Below are 20,520 nucleotides of genomic sequence, written 5' to 3' on the forward strand. Positions count from 1 at the left end.
ACAGAAGATTGAAGATGAAAGAAAACAGGTTAGAGATGAAAACCAGACAGTTTCCACACAAGGAGAGGAGGAGGAGGAGGAGGAAGAGGGGGGTGAGAGGTCAGCTGCTCACATGAAGCACGTCTTCACTCACACATCCCTCCTTCTAGTTAGGAACAAAGTCCTCTGCTGGTCAGACCAGGAGGTTTGATCTGAGGCTCTAACTCAAAGGACTCCTTCATGTTCAGGGCTCAGCAGCAGGTCTCTGCAGAACCTCCCCTGCAGTTCCTGCTGGTTCTGTGCAGAAGGTTCTCCTTCAGCAGACTGAAAATTTGCCCAGATGGGTTTAGACCAGATGTTCTCCCATGCTGCCTTAGCAGGACCACTGGGATCGGACCCTGGTCCAGGACGAAGCTCCAGCAGCTATGTTTGGAGAACCTGCTGAACCGCAGCAGATCAGAGGTTTCTATCCGGCCATGACACCTCCACCACCATGTCCAGCCCAGGATTCCTTTCCATCTCCGTTCTCCAGGTCCATCCTGGTCTCATCTGTGCAGAACAGCCTTTTAGTGTAGGAACCGTTTGGCAGGACATTCCCCTCACTGGCCAGCAGGGGGCGAACTCTGGCAGCGTGGAGGACAACTCGGTATTTATGGGTCACAAGTTTCAGCCTGAGAGGAATAAAATGTGTCCAAATCCAGCAGATTTAACCAGATAAAGATCTTTAGATTAGGGCTGAACAATTAATCGCATTTTCAATATAATCGTGATTTAAAAAAACCCAATTTCCAAATCGCAGAGTCTGCAATTTTTGGCTATGTAACAATTAGGGAATTAGACGCGTCCATTAGGTGTCAGTTAAATGTTTGAAGTGGGTTTGCCTCCACATGGAAGGGAAGACAGTTGCAGCAGTGAGATAATCTAATTTTATTACTTGTTTTAGAGTTTGTATAATCATACATAGCATTAAGTACTGGTCAATCAGTTTAATACATAGACTTGCTTGTTGGTTGGACTTTGCACTTTATCTTCAACAAGGATTGATGTCTAATTAAATTAAAAGCTGTTCTCTTGAATAATATTCTGATTAATAGAAACATTAAAAATTCTTGTTTAAAATAGTCCTTGTTTACAAACATCTTTATTTAGAGGCCATTTTTGTTTGTGGTTAATGCAGAGAAAAGTCAAAATTGCAATTTTGATTGAAATATATTGTAGTCTGAATGCAATCATTGGGGTCATGTGGGTCTTTTAGCAACTAATCCACATGGTGAGGAAACAAATTGATTTGTTGTTTGTATATATTTTGAAACACATGATAAATTAAACTGGGGGGAAAAAAAAAAAATCGCATTAAATCACAATATTAAGAAAAAAATATCGCAATTAGATTATTTTACAAAATCGTTCTGCCCTACTTTAGATTATTTTCTCCGTCTCAGGCTGATTTCTGGACCTGAAATAAGTAACGAGGTTCCTGTGACTGAGCGCCGCCTGGAGAACAAGGAACATCTGAGAGTTTGTCGCTATGAGAAGAACCGTCTGGTGGTGAGAACCCGGTCCGTCTGATGAAGTGCTTTTAAGCTGAATTTTCTTCCCATTACTAGGGAGACAGACCAGTCCAAGGTTCTGCTGGACCCACCAGGAGGTTCTCAGCGATCGTCTCTGATGGGACAGAGAAGGACCAGAGTCCGTGGAGGACCTGCAGCCCTGGCTGTAAGAACGTCTCTGGATCTAAGGAGGATATTTGGACGACGACACAAAAACAAGCTGAGACCAGAGCTGAGAAAAAAAAAAAAAACTGAGAATAAAACCCTTTTGATCTGAAACAATTAAAAACCGGAGCAAAGCTCGTCGTTTCCATGGTTACGGCATCTTTTAGGGTTTTTTTCTGATTGGTGGATCAGCTCCACGCTCGTGTGCTTTCCAGCTCTGGTCCCTCAGAGAGGACGGGGTCCACAACGGCGCTGACCACCTGAGGACGTGAGCGGTTATCATGTGAGGCGTGATGAGGATGAAGAGACACACTGCAAAAACAGACCTAAAAATAAGTAAAATGTTCTTAAAGTTAGTGTATTTGTCCTTGATTTGAGCAGGTAAATAGGATTATTTGCCAATGGATTGAGTATTTTAACCCCTAATATAAGATAATTAGACATTCTGCACTTGAAATAAGATGATAGAGATGAGTTGGTTCTATTTTAAGGTCAAAAATCTCGTTCCATTGGCAAACCATCTTATTTACCTGCTCAAATCAAGGACAAATACACTAATTTCAAGAACATTTTACCTTTTTTAAGTTCTGTTTTTGCAGTGCAGGAGGACTTCCTGGGTGGGTTCATCTCACTATCAAACACGGATCTTCTGCTTTTCATCATCAAACCCCAAGAGCCGCCGCAGCCAATCAGGAAGCTGATCACAGCCCAGCGTCTCTGTCTCCATCCTCAGAGAGGAGGAGGAGGAACCATGGTGCTGAGGAAGAACCGCTCTGTCTCACAGCGGCTTCCACTCATCAACCAGGAGGGAACCAGATCTGAGTCTGGAAGGTGTTTCCTACAGTCCAGACCTGTGAGCAGACCCACGAGGACCTCCTACATCTTCCCCACTGAAGGTCTGAGCGTGGAGGCTCCTGGGCCAGAAGGTGTGTCTCGGTGTCGTCTGCCGGGTCTCTCGGTCTTTTCTGGACGCTTCGTGTCTCAGATGTTGTTGTTTTTTTAAATCTAAAGAACTCATGAAGGAAGCTTTGAAGGACGTTCAGACGTTTCTCTGCTGCAACCAGTGACCCGGTTCTAAAGTTTGGCACCTTTAACCTGTTTGTGTCGAGTTTTAAATAAACTGAACCAAACTGACCAAAACCCCCGGGGCGCGGGCCGGTACCGGTCCGTTAAATAAATTAACTAATAAACCCGCTGAGTCGGCGCTTTGGCGAGTTGTTTTTCACGCACTTTGTGAATATTTATATTTTCATATTGAGGAAATTCTGCCTTTCCTGCTGTTCGTATCGTTTAATTTTGCTGAATTTATACCTTGAAGGCTTTAAAAATATCATCTGACACTGAAACCATGACTGGAGACCCGGTTAGAAACAGGTTCTGGTGCCTCTTTGGGTCCGTTAGGGATGTGAACACAGAGCAGGATGCTACCAGCAGCTAGAGGGGGGGGTGGGGGTTAAGCTTCAGAACCGGGACGCCAACATGTCCCGGTCCGAATGTTCTAACCGGCTAAGGAACAGAACCATTCTATTTCTGTGCTAATGTGTTTAATGGGAAAGTCAGAACCAGATGTGCAGGTGCAGAACCGGGTCCAGAACCTGCTCTGGTGAAACCTTTTGTGACCATCCCGTTCAAAACCCAGAACCAGTACAGCTTCAAGTCTGCACAGCAAAGATAACTGTAGCAAATTAGAACAAAACCGGATCAGAACCAGCAGAAGTTCTCCTAGAAATAAATCAGAAGCCAGAACAACGGGACCAGTTTCCTCTGCGGAGCTCCAGACGGTCCCTGCTGACCGTTGGACCGGCGCCGAGGGGGACGCCTGCGGCCCGACGGACCGGCTCAGAACCGGCAGACAGCAGGACGTGTTTCTGGGTCCAGAACCTGAGCGGGCGGTACTACAGCGGCGAGCTAGAGGATTTTTGCGGCGAGGACACGGCAGCAGCGTCTCGTACCTCCGACCGTCAGGAGTCTCCGCCGCTCCCTGAACGCAGCCACGTCTGGAGGAGTCGCCAGCAGGGGGCAGCGGTGGGGAGAGACACCCAGACAGCATTAATCAGCGCCGGCCCGTTCGACCCGACACACCACCACCCACCAGAACCACCTCCTCATCTCCACCACAGCTCTTTGTGGGCGAGCAGAACCCTCTGCTGGTGGGCTGCAGTGATGGAGATGCGAGATGAAGGGAACACCATGCAGAGGTTAGTAAGTCCTGGAGACCCGATCCTCACAGCCAGCGGGTCAGCACACAGCAAGCCATTCAGCCGGGACGGGACTAATTCCTGGGGCAGCCGGCTCGCTCCAAAACCCACCACACACCTCAGAGAAACCAGAACCAGCGCCTGTTTAGTACGTCGCAGAACCCCAGCGCTCTCCGATCCCAGTCAAGCCAAAGAGAGAAGCAGAGAGCAGAACTCTAACCGGTCATCAAAATCTGCTGATGACCGACTTAAGGTAAGAGAAGAGAAAGTTCTGCTGGGAGAACTCGGATGATTTGGGCTGTAAACCGTTTCTGGACTGAACAGAACATCCTCAGATAAATCGTTACTTCCACATAAAACCAGAACTCAGCACCGGGTTAACAGAACCGTTCAGTTTGGGTCTAACAGGAAGCTGACCCAGGTGTTTCTGGTTCTGACTGGGTCCATTCGTCCTCTAAGGTTACACGACCCGTTCTGAACGGGCTTACAGTCTCCGGTTTTCAACCCAGTTGCTCAGAAGTACTCCAGAGTTCTGATAGAACCTCCTGCCTGTTGTTCAGGACCGCCTGAGGCCCAGTTCAGAGGCCCGCTTTGGACCCGCCTCTCTGGCTTTGGGCTGACCCCGCAGCCTTGCTTCCACAGGTAGATGATAAAGGTTCTGATAAACACCGGTTCTGGGTCCTTTTAAACAATGAAGCGGGTCTCTGACGGATCGTCCTACAGGAAAGACTGGAGCGAACCTCCTGGACCCAACAGAACAAAGCGGAACCAGAAGTTGTTGAGGACTCTTTGATGTCATCTTCTCAATCTGGCCGACAGGTCTTGTCGGATCCATCTCATTAAGAACTAAGGTGGTTCTGATGGTAAAAAAAGAGTCCCAACCCGGTGCTAGCAAGGTAGGCTAACCCTTCTAGCGTTAGCTAGCAGTTAGCGCCTAAAAAGCTAGCGCTGAGTATGAGGAATCGAGCGGTTCTGCCACTAGATGGCGGTAGACGTCATCCCTTACATGAGTTTCCTGTCATAAAGCGCTGATAATACGATAATAAAGTTTTCTCAGATTAAATCTAAATCTGTATTCAGAGCGAACAGCAGAACCAGCGTTTCTGGACCTTTTTAGCGGGACGTTAGCATAAAGAGAACAACTCTAGGTTTACCAAAAGCTCCACTTTACTGCTGTGACTTTCTAAAACAGACCAACACCAGTAAAGTGGAGACAGAAGGAATATCTGTTTAGGGGTTAATGTTCCCGACATTCTTCAGATACGAGAAGGTTCCAGATCGGTCCCTCACACAACTAGGGAACGTTATACCGTGAGAACGAACGCTGGAACCTCCTGGTATGTGAGAATGTTTCAGGGGAAACTCCTGCGATGCAGTTTTAGTCTCAGACACATTCCTGATCCAGGAAGCCGGAGGTGGAGCTTGTTTTCTGAGGGTGTTGGTCCTCACCCAGCTTGTCGGAGGATGTGATAATGTCGGTGGGGACACACGAGTCCAGATCGGCGTCCATGATGCCGAGGGGGTCCAACTGGGCCACATGGTGCCCCCGGATCTACAGGGGGCGACAACAGCACAGAACCCACCCAGGACAGGAGGAGGAGGACGAGGAGGAGGGGGAGAGATGGTGATGATGAAGAGCCGAGCAGGAGGGGACAGATTACAGGAACACAGGAGGAAGGTTAATGGTTAGAACGGCAGCAGGGAGACGGCGACAGGAAGGAGAGAAGAAGAATCAGGAGGAAGAGGAGGAGGAGGAGGATGGGTGGGTGAGAGGGGAAAGCAACGTTAACACCGGTGTCTGGGTGACGGTTTAGTCGCGGCGCTCTCACCGACGTCCTGGAAGCCGGCATTGGCCGGAGCATCATCAAAATTCACACAGCTGATTCCCAGAGGATCCAGGTGGGCGTTGTGGTGACCCCTGACCTGAACACACACCCAGCACACCCACACAGTTACAAAGGGTCTCCGCCTGCGTCTCTCTGGCCCTTCCTGCATGGAAACCTCAGGATCGACTGGTTTATTTTCATCTTTAGTCATTAAGCTTTAGCCTCACAGCCCAGAAAGCCAGAGTAAAACAGCAGCGGTCCTGATGCTGGGAGCGGTACCGTCCCGCCGTTCCTCTCCTTCAGCCGGTTCAGTTCAGTTTCCTTTCATCGTCGTCTGCAGCGCCCCCCACAGGGAGACACGACACAGCAACAACACGGGCCTCTCGTTTCACTCATTTGTTACTAATTTAGTGAATTTCATGGCGATATAGAAGGAAAACGTCACCTTGCCCCTCCTCACAGGACCACACTGGATCAAGAACCGGGCTCAATGTTGAAAACCAACATTAATGCAACATAATTCAAACTAGGGCTGCATAATATTAGGATAAATGTGCAACTTTCATATTGCTTAGCATTTTCTGAAAACACAGAGTCAGAAAAAATCTATAAATTAGCTTTGGGCATCACAGGAGAGACAATTAGCATCCAACTGGCCAGATATGAAATCACCATACAGAACGTGGCCAAGAACTGGAAGACGTCACGGATTTAATCCCTGCATCGGCGTCTGTTCTACGTCTGAAATCACTATACGAACTAATAGGGAGCACGTTTCCATAGCAACCACGGTCCCCCTGCATCTACCTCGCTGAAAGCTGAAATTAGCGTTAGCACCCTGAAGCCGTCGCTCAGGTTCTGCCGGAGCTTTCAAACATCAGCGTTGTAGCGTTAGCCTGTTGCCTTAGCCTGTTGCCTGTAGCCTTAGCCTGTAGTGTTAGCCTGTTGCCTTAGCCTGTAGCCTCAGCCTGTAGTGTTAGCCTGTTGCCTTAGCTTGTAGCCTCAGCCTGTAGCGTTAGCTTGTAGAGTTAGCTTGTTGCCTTAGCCTGTAGCGTTAGCCTGTAGCCTCACCCTGTAGCGTTAGCTTGTAGCCTTAGCCTGTAGCGTTAGCTTGTAGCCTAAGCCTGTAGTGCTAGCCTTAACCTGTGGCCTTAGCCTATAGAGTTAGCCTGTGGCCTTAGCCTATAGAGTTAGCCTGTGGCCTTAGCCTATAGAGTTAGCCTGTGGCCTTAGCCTATAGAGTTAGCCTGTGGCCTTAGCCTATAGAGTTAGCCTGTGGCCTTAGCCTATAGAGTTAGCCTGTGGCCTTAGCCTATAGAGTTAGCCTGTGGCCTTAGCCTATAGAGTTAGCCTGTGGCCTTAGCCTATAGAGTTAGCCTGTGGCCTTAGCCTATAGAGTTAGCCTGTGGCCTTAGCCTGTAGTATTAGCCTTAACCTGTAGCCTTAGCCTGTAGCATTATCTTTTAGCATAGCCTAGCATATAGCAACATTCAGCACTTTGCTTTTTCTTGTCAGTCTCCTCTATAAGGAAAGTTCCTCCTAACAACGCTTTAGTATTGATGGTGTCGACAAAGATAGGCCGTGGGCCAGAATCTGTAGGACGCTTCCTTAAGAAGTTTCGTATGAACTGTCAGGGGGCAACTTTCTTCCACCAGGATAAGTTGCTACACATAGCAGTGATCTCAAAACACCAATGTTCCCACGTTTTCGCTTGCACATTAATAAGTTATAGCCGATAAAAAATCTAAACTGTGGCGCTCCGGTCCAAGAGGTCACGTGATTCGATTTTTGCTGCTCAGCCAATCAGATCGCTGTATTGTCAGCTGTGCGCGTTCATCAGTTCATCATGGCTGCGCTCGTAAGATGTTTGTATGCATTTGTTTCCAGATGAAGAAAGCCCAATAATAGCATTTTCTGGCGCCAGCTGGCAGAGATCTTGATGGCAAGAAAAAAATAAATAGCCCAGACCATCTGTCCATCCATCCATCCATCCATCCATTTTCTAACAGGCTTATCCCCGCTGGGTTTGCGAGGTGCTGGTGCCGAGCTCCAGCTGTCAATGGGTGAGACGCGTTGTATAAACTCGTTGTGCCAAACGAGTTATCCCCTTCGGAATTTGTAGAATTTTGTATTGTATTTTTGAAATCAATAAAAGTTTTAACCTCCAGCTTTGTGAAGTCTAAATATTTTAAACATCACATTCTAGTAAAATGAAATTTATTTTTTTTAAACTCCTAATACGTTGTTCTATTTTTAAAAGAGACATATCTCGTTTTCTTAATACGGTTAATATCTCGATAAGGTTCTTGGTTGAATTAAAATCTTATTAAATCTGATAATTTTGGCTGTGCCTTTATTCAGTGTTCATTTGATCACACGTGAAATCCGCTTTATATAATCTATTCATGCGGGTTTAGCTACCAAAAAAGAAAAAAAGAGAACCAGCAGACAGCTGTGATGGACTTAGGAAGGTGGATTTTGGTTTCAGCAGACAGACATTCGACAATCTAATAACATAAAGCTAATATTTTCGTGACACATCTGGAAATGACCGTTTTCTTTCTCATAACGTATTATACTGGATGGATGGATGAACGATAATGTAACGACACCATTGCTATATTTCGTTAAGAAAAGTAAAACATCCTCATTTCCACGCCTAATAGGTTGGAAATGAGGCGGAGTTGACTAGATTCATTCTTCCAGCTGAATGCGCTCTTGGCGCAGGGAATACAAATTCTGGCGGGGATAAGTCGTTTGGCACAACGACACCTGTGCTATCCTAGCGCAGCAGGTCTTGGTGATATCACAGTAAATTGGGCAAAAGTCTGGACTATTTCTGCCCTGCGATGGACTGGTGACCTGTCCAGTTTATACAACGCCTCTCGCCCATTGACAGCTGGAGATAGGGACCGGCACCTCGCGAACGCAGGGATAAGCGTGTTAGAAAATGAATGGATGGATGGATGGATGAATGGATGGATGGATGGATGAATGGATGGATGGTCTGGGCTATTTATTTTTTTCTTGCCATCAAGATCTCTGCCAGGTGGCGCCACAAAATGCTATTATTGGGCTTTCTTCGTCTGGAAACAGACACAACAGAAACAACCATCTTACGGGCGCAGCCATGATGACGTGGTAAACTCGCTCAGCTGACAATACAGCGATCGGATTGGCTGAGCAGCAAAAATCGAATCACGTGACTTATTGGACTGGAGCGCCACAGTTTAGATTTTTTATCGGCTATAACTTCTTAATGTGCAAGTGAAAACGTGGGAACATTGGTGTTTTGAGATCACTGCTATGTGTAGCAACTTATCCCGGTGCAAGAAAGTTGCCCCCTGACAGTTCATACGAAAAGTCACCGTACAGATTCTGGCCCACGGCCTAAGAGGCTCCCATCAGTTTTTCAGGCCGAACTCGACATGTTAGCAGTTTCCTGCAGCAGATCCTCGTTGAGCTGCACGTCTGCAGGCAACCTGGGCCATTAGAGCAAATACGAATGGTCCGTCTATATCTTTGAATTCATCTTTTACCATCAGTTATATACGGATACGGATTATTTTGACAACCCTGGTTAGAGGCTATCGGAATCAGAAGGAGGTTTTGATCCGGTCTGAAGAGGGCGCAACTTTAACTGCTCTGCAACTCCTCAATAGCTGAAGCGTCAGAGATCAAAATAAACCAGAAGTTTCCTTTAATTTCCCACCTCAGTCTGACTTAAGTGAAGAGTGGAAGACTTCATGTGATTGTTTTCAAGCTGAACACACTCAACATTTTCACTCATTCATAATGCAGGAACAACAGTGAGAAACACAAAACACTCCTGTGAATAAACTATTTAGGCTCTGATTCTACTTTCTGCAGCTACTTTTTCTCGTTCTTGTCTCAAGTTTAACACTGAAGTTGAACAAGGTCAGTAATATTCACACCACAGCTCTGAAGATGGTGCAATTCCATCAAAAACTAATTATTTCATGTTTAATTTCCCAGTGAAGCTTTCAAAAAGTAATTTATCATTTTCTGAATCTGCATTTTGGACTTAAAAGTGAGCAAATCCAGAAAATCCTCTGATGCTTTCTGCAGCCGGCTGATGAGATAAATGACCAGAGGTTTCTTCACAGTAAAACGTTAAGCTTCTGAATCACAGAACAGTGAAACTGAGCGGATTTTCTGCTTTATCTGCACGGTTCAGACGATCTGTAGAGAACCTCGTTATGTTTAGGAGAGATCAGCTTCTACAGCTTTGCTCTCAAACCCGTATCGGATCAAAGTTTAACAGAAACTAACTGAGACAGAATCAATTCAGGTTGACTGGTTTTAAAGTTCCTGAACCACATTCTAAGACCCAGAGAGAAACTGTTCAGGTTGGATCAGTGTGTCATAAAATAAAATGTGTTATTTGGCATCTGGTCTCAGAACTCAAACCAGGAGCTCCTGGACTCAGAGAATTCTGATTTGTCTGGAAAAAACTCCTTGTCAGAGAAGAAACGCGTGTGTTTTGCTCTGATGCTGAAAAACTAGTCCATGCATTTGTTCTTAAAAGGCTGGACTATCATAATTCTTTACTGTCAGGAAGTTGATAAAATGCAGTTCAACAGCTTCGTCTTCCAGATGATCCGGCTGGTTCTGTGTCTCAGAGTCTAACCTGTTTCTCTCCTAGACGGAGCTTATCAGAGTTTATCTCCTTGGCTACCTCCAAAATGCTCCAACTGCTCAGGACTCTATGGTGGAAGAGCGTCAGCCATGATCAGAGCTGAACGGTGCAGTCAGTGAGGAAGGAGGAAGGAAAGGGAGCATGTATGCTTCCTATCATAGCTCCTACAGCATAGGGAGCTTGTGATGTCCCTTTACTGGCCCTAAAGGAGCTGTAAGGAATCCCACAATCCTTTGCATGATGTGATGTAACAGCACCAAGTTATTTTTAAAAGGTGAGCACCATTGTGGGAGGAGGGAAGCGATGCTAAGTCAATCAGCAACATTGCTGCTATTCACAGTGTGCTGTGTCCTTTCCTCCCTGATAGAGTTCTGCTGACCCATGAAAGGCCAAGGAGCTAGGAGCTAAGAGCTAGGAGGTAGGAACTAGGAGATAGGAGCTGTTAGAACATTTTGGACGCAGGCGCCTGGAGCTAATCTGCCATCAGCCTCCAACATAGAAAGTACTCCTGGGTCAATGTGAGCTTCTGTGCTTTCTGTGTCTCTGCTCTGTCTTCTCTAAGCCCCAGTGGGTCGAGGCAGATGAGCGTTCACACTGAGCCTGGTTCTGGTTCTGCTGGAGGTTCTCCTCCCTGTTAAAGGGGAGTTTTCCTCTCCACTGTCGCTTCATGCATGCTCAGTATGAGGAATTGCTGCAAAGCCATCAACAATGCAGACGACTGTCCACTGTGGCTCTACGCTCTTTCAGGAGGAGTGAATGCTGCTTGGAGAGACTTGATGCAACCTGCTGGGTTTCCTTAGAGAGGAAACTTTCTCACCAACCTGGAGGATCTGATGGAGTCTGACACTGGAAAGAACCTTGAGATGAGATGATGTGAATTGGTGCTATATAAAATAATCTGATCTGTTAGAGTGCTGAGATCTGGATGCTCTGGGAAGAACTGCTCAGTTAAAACTCTGATTCTGGTCAATCTGGGCTGCAGAACAAAGCTTTGTCCAAAACTCAACATCAGGGTCTCCTGGGTCAGTAAACCCTGAGCCGTGTCTGCAGGAGCCCTGCAGTCAACAGAAGAGGTAAACTAGGTGGTTTAGCCGAGCTGAGGCGGAGGCAGCGCCGCTCCATCTCTCTCTGCGTGATACCTGATAGGCTCTGATGAGGGACTGGACAGCCAGGTGATCCTCCACCAGCTTCTCCACGTTGGGCTGAGCTCCGACCAGCGACGACTGATGAGGAGCGACCAGGCCCGACGCCGCAGCCAGACCCAGAGGAGACTGGTAGGCGGCGCCAGGAGGAGCGCCGGCGTTGGCGTTACGGAAAAACACGTCCCACGACTGGAAGGAAGAGGAGAGGTCAGGTCAGAGAGGAAGGCCGTCTTAATAACTTTACTACGATTGTTTGGTGTTTTTTTTTATTCTGGTCGTTCTGCTTTAGTGTCGAGTGAAAATGAAGCGATGACAGATGTGGCTAAAGCTAAAGTCCCTTTAATAAAAAAGTTGCGTCATGGGCGTTCCGCTGTATTCGGGTCACGTGATCTCCTGCGGCCATTTTGGGTCTAGGCTCGGCATGTTGACAACACAGCGAGCGACCGATTTCTTTCATTTTTACTCGTGATTACATCGAATATTGCTTTATTGTGAAAGTCAGCCACCATGCCAGGGTGTTGTGCCCACGGCTGCAGCAACGACACGTATAAAGGGACGCGGATGTTCCGTTTTCCTAGCGATGAAGGGCGGCGAGTATTGTGGATCAACCGAGTCAGTCGCTTGGACCCAGAGACGAAAAAAAACTCTCGCTTGTGTGAGGTATGTGGGCTTGTTTCTCAAGTGTACAATATCTAAAAATATTGAATAATAATAACCCAGCCCCTTGACTAATGACATGTTGAACTCATGTTAAACATGTCTATGAACTTATAATGCTTATTAAAATCAAATCACCTTTGTCATTATTAATTACTTGTTCTTATTATAACCTGACAACCATCATATTTCACACCTGTTCATATGGTTCTGGGACGACCTAAAAAAGTACCTAAATTGCAAAGCACTTATGTGCTAAAACTGGACAGAGATGATGGTCTTCAGTTTGGGTTTTTCCTGTAAGAGAATTAGAAATTATTTATTCCGGTTTCTGGTACGACTGAATAATATAACAAATAAATATGCTAGTACTAGAGGACTTTATAGCATGTCATGATTTTTGTCCTATGGGATCAATTCTGGACTTCAAGACATGAAAAGAGAAGTATACAGTTCACTTAAAAATGTCTCCCTCAAGTCTTATTAAAATGCAATATCAGCTTTTCTGGATGCCTAGTAGGTGATCATCAACACTCAGATAGTTGTGTTTTATTAAGAATCAATGAATTGTGCAGAACACCTGCCTGCAGGGTATTAGAAGGTGTGAAACGCGCATAACATAAAGGTGTTAAAGCGCCTGCCTGTGGCAAGTTTAGACCCAAAATGGCGGCACTCGCTGAGATGGCGCAACTTTCATTTAAGGGACTTTAGTTAAAGCTGGTTAATAGAACTGCAGCAGAGACAAAGGGTTACGTTTAAAGGTGAAGATTAAAACGCGTCTAGAACAAACTCTGCATGTTTCTCTTTAACCCACAGAACCGCGGTTCTGGGTCCGTCAGAGCCACGGCTCCTCCTCAGGCTTAACGTCTGCAGCTGTGAGTCAGAGCTGAACAAACAGCAGCCACGGTGACATCATCACTGACTCGGCTCTCAACGAGCCAATCACAGGCCTCCGTTCTCATCAGAGAGAAAACAGGATTATGGCTCCAGGTTCCTCCTCTGGTTCCTGGGGGCCTCTGGTCTGACCGGGGGGGGGGGGAGGGGCACAGGTCGTTGTGTCCTCTGCTTGCTCCTGACTGCAAGGTTAGGGTTATTATTGGATGCCGTGGCCCTCGGCACCGTCACCGAACACAGCTCAGGCCTACGCCACATGTTCTGCTCTCTCTCACACGGCGGCTGTAGGACGGCGTGGAGCAGCTGGTTGTCGGGTTTTTACATTTTTATCTGTTTCCTCTGGGAGGAGCACCAGGGGAGCCATGCAAACGGTGCAGAAACCTGGATTCAAACCCGGGCGCTCTAGCAGAGGAAACCTGATATGAGCTGCATGGTCAGCCGGCCTTTGCAGACATTCAGCTGCAGAAATAAAATATTCTAACGTAGAGCTGGACGATAATTCAGTAACAATATATAATCGATGATAGAAAAAGGGTCAATTAAAAAGTTCAATAGAATAACAGTTTTACTTCTTTTGCATTCTAGATATATAGGTTAATATTACATCATTACATCCTCCCAACCAATCACAACGCAGACCCAGGAACCAAGCTCCGCCCCCTTACAGAGTTCATGTGTTAGTCTTTTTTTAAAAAACTTGCAGTTTTGGTAAAAAGTTGGTTCAACAAAGGCTTGAGTCTAAATTCAGTGTTTGTGTCTGTATCTAAAAATAGGTTGCTAAGCAACAGCACAAAATGGCCAGAGCTGCACTTAAAATACATGTTTTAAATTTGTTGATAATTATCGATATTGATCAATACTTCTATTTTATAGATATGTTTTTATTGTATATCGTCCAGCTCTAATCCAACGGTGCTGATTAACAGCAGAAAGCTGCGATGTTAAGTTGGCAGAGGAGAGGAAGAGGAGAGGAAGAGGAGGTGAATCTGTAGCTGGTGGGATCCAGGCGGGTACAGAACATCCACAGGCTCCTCCAGATGCTTTTACCAGGCTTTAGGTCCTAAGCTGTAAGTTATAGTAGTTTTATTTCTTCTACCATTTAAAATCCATAAGGCTCCATTGAATTATTTTATTTTAAATGAAAATTTTAAAAGCTGTGAATGTTAAAAACAACCAAATCGGGCCTTCAGAGAGCAGAGAGTCTGATCACCGTGACATTCAGTCTGAAAGTTGAAGGAGAGCCGGACCGGTTCTGAGACCCGGTTCTACAGCAACTTCCTAGGAGAACAACCAGCACCATGTGTGCTTTATCACAGCACCCCCCCCCCACCCCCACAGACCCATTCTTAATTGGGCCTCTGGACCCACAGTTACATAAAGAAATTATCTTCATCATAAGCTGCAAACAGTAACGACATTTAGAATCAAATGAATCTGCTGGATGTGACTGAATTTATCGTCATGATTAAATCTAACCTTTAAATGTTTTCTGATAACCGACGTGTGCCGTAGTCTCTGGGAGCTAATTTTAGCCGTGCGTCCTTTATCGCTCGGATCACTGGAGCGCCGCCGGGTCCAGTCTTACCACTGATTTTGTCGAAAAACTGAAGTCACTGGCCGCCATCTTGCTACTCCCTACTCTCACAGAATCCCATAGGATTTGGTTGCAACAACAAGGAGTTTTCTGGCTGTGTGAAAACGTTTGATAGGTAATTCTACAGTCAGTGGATGTACTAACACTATCAACTACTAGGAAATTAGGTGCTGAAATATTTTACATGTTATTCATATTAAATATATATATGTATATATAAGTATGTGTATATGTATATATGTATACACATATGTAAATATATGTTTTTGTATATTGTTATTTATATATTTATAAATGTTAAACATATATATTTAAATGAATAAAATGCAAAATATTTCAGCACATGACTTTCTCAGTACTTGATAGTTTTAGAACATAACATAAAAGTATATGGCATTTGACATTTTAAAAGTCTTAAGCCCCCCCTGAACATGAGAAAATCCACGTTATTCGATGCTGTAGCGCACATATTCCCTAGTTACTGGGGGAAAATAGGGAGTACCAATATGGCGGCTGGTGGCTTCAAAGCGACTCGTTCTAACAGATGGTGATTAGCACTCCAGTGTATAATATAGCTCAGTGGGTCTGACGGCCAGCCGAGTCACCTTCAGGTTCTGGACGTGGTGTTTATGGGTTCTGAAGCCAGAGAACCAGTGAATGGCAGCAGAACCGAGGAGCTGACCCGTTTCAGGCAGCACTGCAGCTCAGAGGAAAGATCACCAAGTCACTTCCTCAAACCCACAACCAAGACTGTCACATGACCAGAGGCCATGTGACCTCTGGTCATGTGACCACTGGGGCTGACAGCAGCTGAAAAAGGAACATTTACCGACAAAAAAGCAGAATTTGTTAAGGAGGATAAAGCAGCGACTCTCTTCAGCTCAGATGTTCCTGGTTCTGTAAACGCAGAACCTTCTCGGCATCACGTTCCACAGCAGAACCAGCGAGGAACATCCTCAGACCGCCCAGTTTACCCCAAACATGCACCTTTGTTCCCTCAGAGGAACTAGAAGCTGAATAAACCGACGTCTTCAGCAGGTTTCTGTGGCGCTCAGCAGCTGGAGTCGCCCACCGAGGGCCCCGCCTCCAGGGGCCTCCAGGGGCCCAGTTAGCATTTAGCTCCTCGGGTCTGGTCACTGGCAGTACCGCCTCCACCTGCAGGGGGCGCCACTGCTCCTCACCTTGTGAACACTCTTTGGGTTCTCCAGCCAGGCGTAGTACATCTCCTCCACGTAGTTGGAGCTCGTCCCGTTCAGGAACGGCTCCGAGGCCACCGGTGCCGAGTAGCACCTGATTGGCTGAAACGTCCTTGTGCCGCCTGTGCCGGCACCTGTGATTGGCCGCTGCTGGCCGACAGTCTGGGCCGCCTGCGAGGCGGTGAGCGGACGCAGCCGCGCCGCACAAGTCCTTAAGCGATGCATGAGCAGTCCTTAAAGCGTCACGCGCACGTTGGCGGCGATCCGGCCGGCGCTCCGGATGTCCTCAGAGAAACGACGGGGAACTTCCCTCCACCCGGGCCGGTACCAGAACAGGAACGGTTGGTCCAACGTCCACTGGAGGAGAGAGAGAGTCAGTGTATATAACCGGTAAGTACACATGACATCACCTGCCTACTCCGATTTCTTTCGTATTTTTTATTCTTATTTTTTTTTTCTCATTTTCTTTTTGATCCACTGTATATAACTGACGCACCCTTTCCTACTCCTGACTATTGACTGACTATTGAGCCGATGTGACAAGTGTATTTCTCCAATGTGAGCTCAATAAAGACTATCTTATCTTATCAGACACCAGGAGGAAAGAGGGACGCTGCCTTGCTAAAGAGACTCAGGGTAAAACCTCGTTGGGACGTCTGCTGAACTCCAGGCCCTGGAGAACAATGGCGGCCGCTGTGGGAGCAACATGGACGCCTGGTCAGGGCTGCACTAACTTCTGGTTCCGGTGGTTCAGACATTACGGGCCGCGTTGTTCTGACTTTATACCGGGTCAAATGTCAGAATCCCAGCGACTCTCACAGAAAACATTAAATATTTAGTCCCACACCAACTGTGGTGAAAAGCTCTGGAGGCGAAGCTGCATGTGAGACGGCGCGAGGTCCGGTTGGGCTAAACGGAACCAATCGGACCTCGGTACCCAGCTCGTCTGGTTAAACGTAGGGCTGTGCATAAAAATCGATAGAAAGATTAATATCGATGTTTTTAAAAACAATTTAATAATTGATATTCTGGCTTTGAGTATTCGGCATACCTCCCAACCCCTAGGGGGCGCCGTTACTGTTCACAGAGAGGAAGAGGAAGTGAGACGAATTCGCCTTCGTCTCTAAAATCAGACGTTTGGTCACATGTTTGGTTTCTGTAATGCGTTAAATGAATTGAACCAAATGCACTTTATTTTCCTGTTAGCATAAATCAACATAAATTATAGTAAATTTAACATAAATATAATCTTTGGCTGGTTTTGGTGAGATTTAAAGTAATAAATATCGAGAATCGTATCGGCTCATGCTAGATGGAACCCAGCCGTGGTTAAACGGCTTCATTCACACCAGAACCGGCTCCGGCCGGCCCGGTCCAGCTGGTGTCGATCCAGACAAACATCTGGGCTCACGTCTTCAACAGAACCGGTTCCCCGGGGAGCAGCCAAGTAAACAGAACCATAGACATAATATAAGAGTAGACGCGTCATTGGGCGGGTTCTGCCTATGCTGCGATGCGTCAGAGCGTCCGCCATCTTAAATGTGGCAAATCTGCAGTTACTCAGTCACTTAAACAGTATCAGAGGGACTATAATCTCTGAATATACTTTGTATTCGTAGTATTTTTTTTTGTAATATTACAAGTTTATTTTCGTATCCCTTTAGCTTCATTCTCCTGAATTTATTCTCCTAAAGAATAAAAATATTTAAAATAATCTAACCTGGCCCTATTACTCCAGGAGTGAAATAATTCTGCAAACTGTGATTATTCTGGAAATGTTCCCTCTTAATTCTCATAATATGATGTTTTTATCATAACATTATCACTTTTGTGTCTGTTTGTTTATTTTTACTTTATTGACCTTGGACTTTTTTTCTCATATTATTAATTTTACCTCTTTAATACCCTCCAAAAAGTCTGTTCCTAAAGGTTCACATGTGACACGGTTTTATGAAATAATGAAGACAACAATGTTTAGATTTAACAAATTGATCCTTATATTCATAACACACACAAATATATATATATATTCATAACACACACAAATATATATATATATTCATAACACACACAAATATATATATATATATATATATATATATATATATATATATATATATATATATATATATATATATATATATATATATACTCTGATCCACGTTTACCATAACAGAACTCAACTTTTTTCTGCCACATACAATATGGCGGTGACGTTAACGTGCGAACCTGCGCCCTATGACGCGTCTACGTATATATGTCTGTGAACAGAACCACACATACGGTCTCCATGTGTACGGGAACCCGGTTCCACTCGGCCCATTTGAACCCCTGCAGCCTGAAGGTTCTGTTCGTCGACCCGGAGCTGCGGCTGCTCCTGAGAACCTCCTCCACCCAACAGGAACACCAGAACTGGTCCGGTCCAAGATGCATCATGGGATAAGATGAGCTGGTGGGCGCTCTGAACAAAGTTCTGCTGGGAAAGCGTGGCTTCAACGTTCACACAGATGCTACACAGAACCAGCCAGAGTCCTGAACCGGTCCAGAAGGGTTTAAAGGAACACAGAACCAGCCTGAGGCGTCGACTCCAAGCCCTGTTGGACCAACCAAACCTCTGGTCCGTCTGCGGTTTGGACCCAAACTCAACAGCAGCGCATCAGAGGTCCGGCTTTTACCCCTGACCTGCTTAACGGAGCAGAGGTACCAGGTCCAGAAGGGAAACCCAGAGATCCGGCGGCCCAGTAACACACTGCAGAACCAGGAAGAACCTCCAGTCCCACCAGAAACCAACTGCCTTATGAACAAGGCTTGTTGTTCCGGTTCTGATCCACATCTGATCTAATCAGGCGAGGGTTGGAATGCAGACAAAGTTGTTTTCAGGACTTCTTCCCCTGACAGACTGGAGCGACACCACAGTTTCCGTACACAAAGTTCTGGTCCAGCTCATCGGGTCACCAGGGACCAGACTCCTCTGCTGGAGGCTAAACCAAAGTGGACCATGTTGGTTCTGGTGTGGTCATAATGATATGCCTGAGCAGCAGAAGGCGCCTTATTCTGGTGGGCCTCTCGGTCCAAACTCACCTCCGGACCTTTTGGCTGGAGCCAGCTGGTGATTCTGGTGAAAATGTTCTGCTGGTTCCGACTGGAAACGAACTGCTGTTCTGGGAAGTTCTGAAAACTTTGCCAAAGTTCCTGCCCCTCAGCGGTAACATGACCCGCTCAACGCTGGTTCCGGCAGACCCACCAGAACCCCCGCCCGACGCCAGCTGGAGGTTCTGTTTTGACCTTGTTGTGCGGCTCCACTTCCCGGCTGGACACGCCCACCACCTGGCCAGCAGGCCCTCTGATTGGCTGCTCGTTAGGAATCCCGTGCAGCCATTGGCCGCTGAAACTGTCACTAAGTTTGTCCTTATAAGAGTCATGAGTTCCTATAATTCACTCTCGGTTCGAGAAAACTCGGATCTCTGCGCGTTTTAACTGTTAGAAAACAGCTCCGATAGTTTAAATAGTGCGGGATATCCCTCCGCGCAGAGGCTGATTAGCATCAGCGCTAACGCTGCAGGTTATGTAATTAGCCGGTTAGCTCCGCAGATAAACGCAAGCTAATCACCGGAACTGAGCAGCGGAAAACGGACCGGACTTTTACCTGAGAGCAGAGACCGGACGGCCTCCAGAGAGACAGGTAGGCCCGCTTTCAGCAGGTGACCTCGGAGTTCAGCTAGGACCGCTGTTAGCTCACACGAGGCTAGCAGCGCAGCATGCTAACAGCCAGCAGCGGCTCTAAGGTGCTCCAACTCGGACTGAAATCCGCCGTCGCCGCCAGGCCGTCTCTGCACACACTCCGCGGCCGCGCAGAGGCCCCTCTGGGCCGGTTACTCACCTCCAGAAGCGTCTCAGCGGCTCCGCTCTCGGCCAGTTACCCCGGACGCCCTTCTCCTCTCCCGGTGAAATGATGACAGCGAGGACGCCACTGACGTCATGACGCACAACGGGGGAAGCGGAGACGCGGTCCTTTTTTGGTTTGGCAGGTTTCTGTTTGGGTAACATTTTTAAACACATGTTTGTTTTCAGACGAGCCGATGGTTGAGCTGCCAGTGACCTAAACAACACATGAAGGCGCCAAGGTGAGGCTGTCCAGCCTAGAACCAGCTGTCATGGCACGGTGGTGGCAGCATCATGCTGCGGGCCTGCTTCTCTGCTAGTGGTGCATTTCACAAAGTGGGTGGAACATCAGCCCAATTCACCCAACAGGATGGAACAGTGAGCTCCATCTAAACCAAAACCGGTTTAGATGGAGCTAGAACTGCTATTAAATATTTATTTAATATTTACTTTCTATGACTCTGTGGTGGCCTCAGCCCTCCTCTATGCTGTCGTCTGCTGGGCTCCTGGCAGTGCAGAGTGGGACAGAAAGAGGCTGAATAAGCTGGTGAGGAAGGCCACTTTTGTCCTGGGCTGCACTCTGGACTCTGTGGAGGAAGTAGCTGAGAGGAGGGTGTTGTCCAAGCTCACATTCATCATGGACAATAATCTATTTAATACACTGTCCTACAACCCGTGCATCAATCCTGATGTAGTGACTTCTGCTGCTATCAACACCTGAACATAAGTCAGTACACATGTATGTATGTATGTATGTATGTACAAATGTATACAATG

The 20,520-nt window shown here is 46.6% G+C and overlaps 1 protein-coding gene across 5 annotated transcripts in view; it reads right to left on the minus strand.

Moving 5' to 3' along the window:
• Nucleotides 1-19,867, minus strand: part of ogdha (oxoglutarate dehydrogenase a) — a 38,338-nt gene extending 18,471 nt beyond the window's left edge. Inside the window, exons 1-6 of one of the 5 annotated variants that reach the window (XM_036144755.1) lie at nt 19,742-19,867; nt 15,847-16,218; nt 11,518-11,709; nt 5,747-5,815; nt 5,342-5,444; nt 3,647-3,691 (exon numbers count right to left, since the gene is read on the minus strand). In XM_036144755.1, coding sequence (XP_036000648.1) covers nt 3,647-3,691; nt 5,342-5,444; nt 5,747-5,815; nt 11,518-11,709; nt 15,847-16,086 — 649 coding nt within the window. In that variant the 5' untranslated portion in view covers nt 16,087-16,218; nt 19,742-19,867. Of the gene's footprint in view, nt 1-3,646; nt 3,692-5,341; nt 5,445-5,721; nt 5,816-11,517; nt 11,710-15,846; nt 16,219-19,507; nt 19,686-19,741 lie in introns of those variants that run through there. The other 4 variants (XM_036144751.1, XM_036144752.1, XM_036144753.1 and 1 more) reach the window with 4 other exon arrangements.
• Nucleotides 19,868-20,520: the final 653 nt, after the last annotated feature.

The sequence above is a fragment of the Fundulus heteroclitus genome, chromosome 12, assembly GCF_011125445.2.
Source record: "Fundulus heteroclitus isolate FHET01 chromosome 12, MU-UCD_Fhet_4.1, whole genome shotgun sequence".
NCBI lineage: Eukaryota > Metazoa > Chordata > Actinopteri > Cyprinodontiformes > Fundulidae > Fundulus > Fundulus heteroclitus.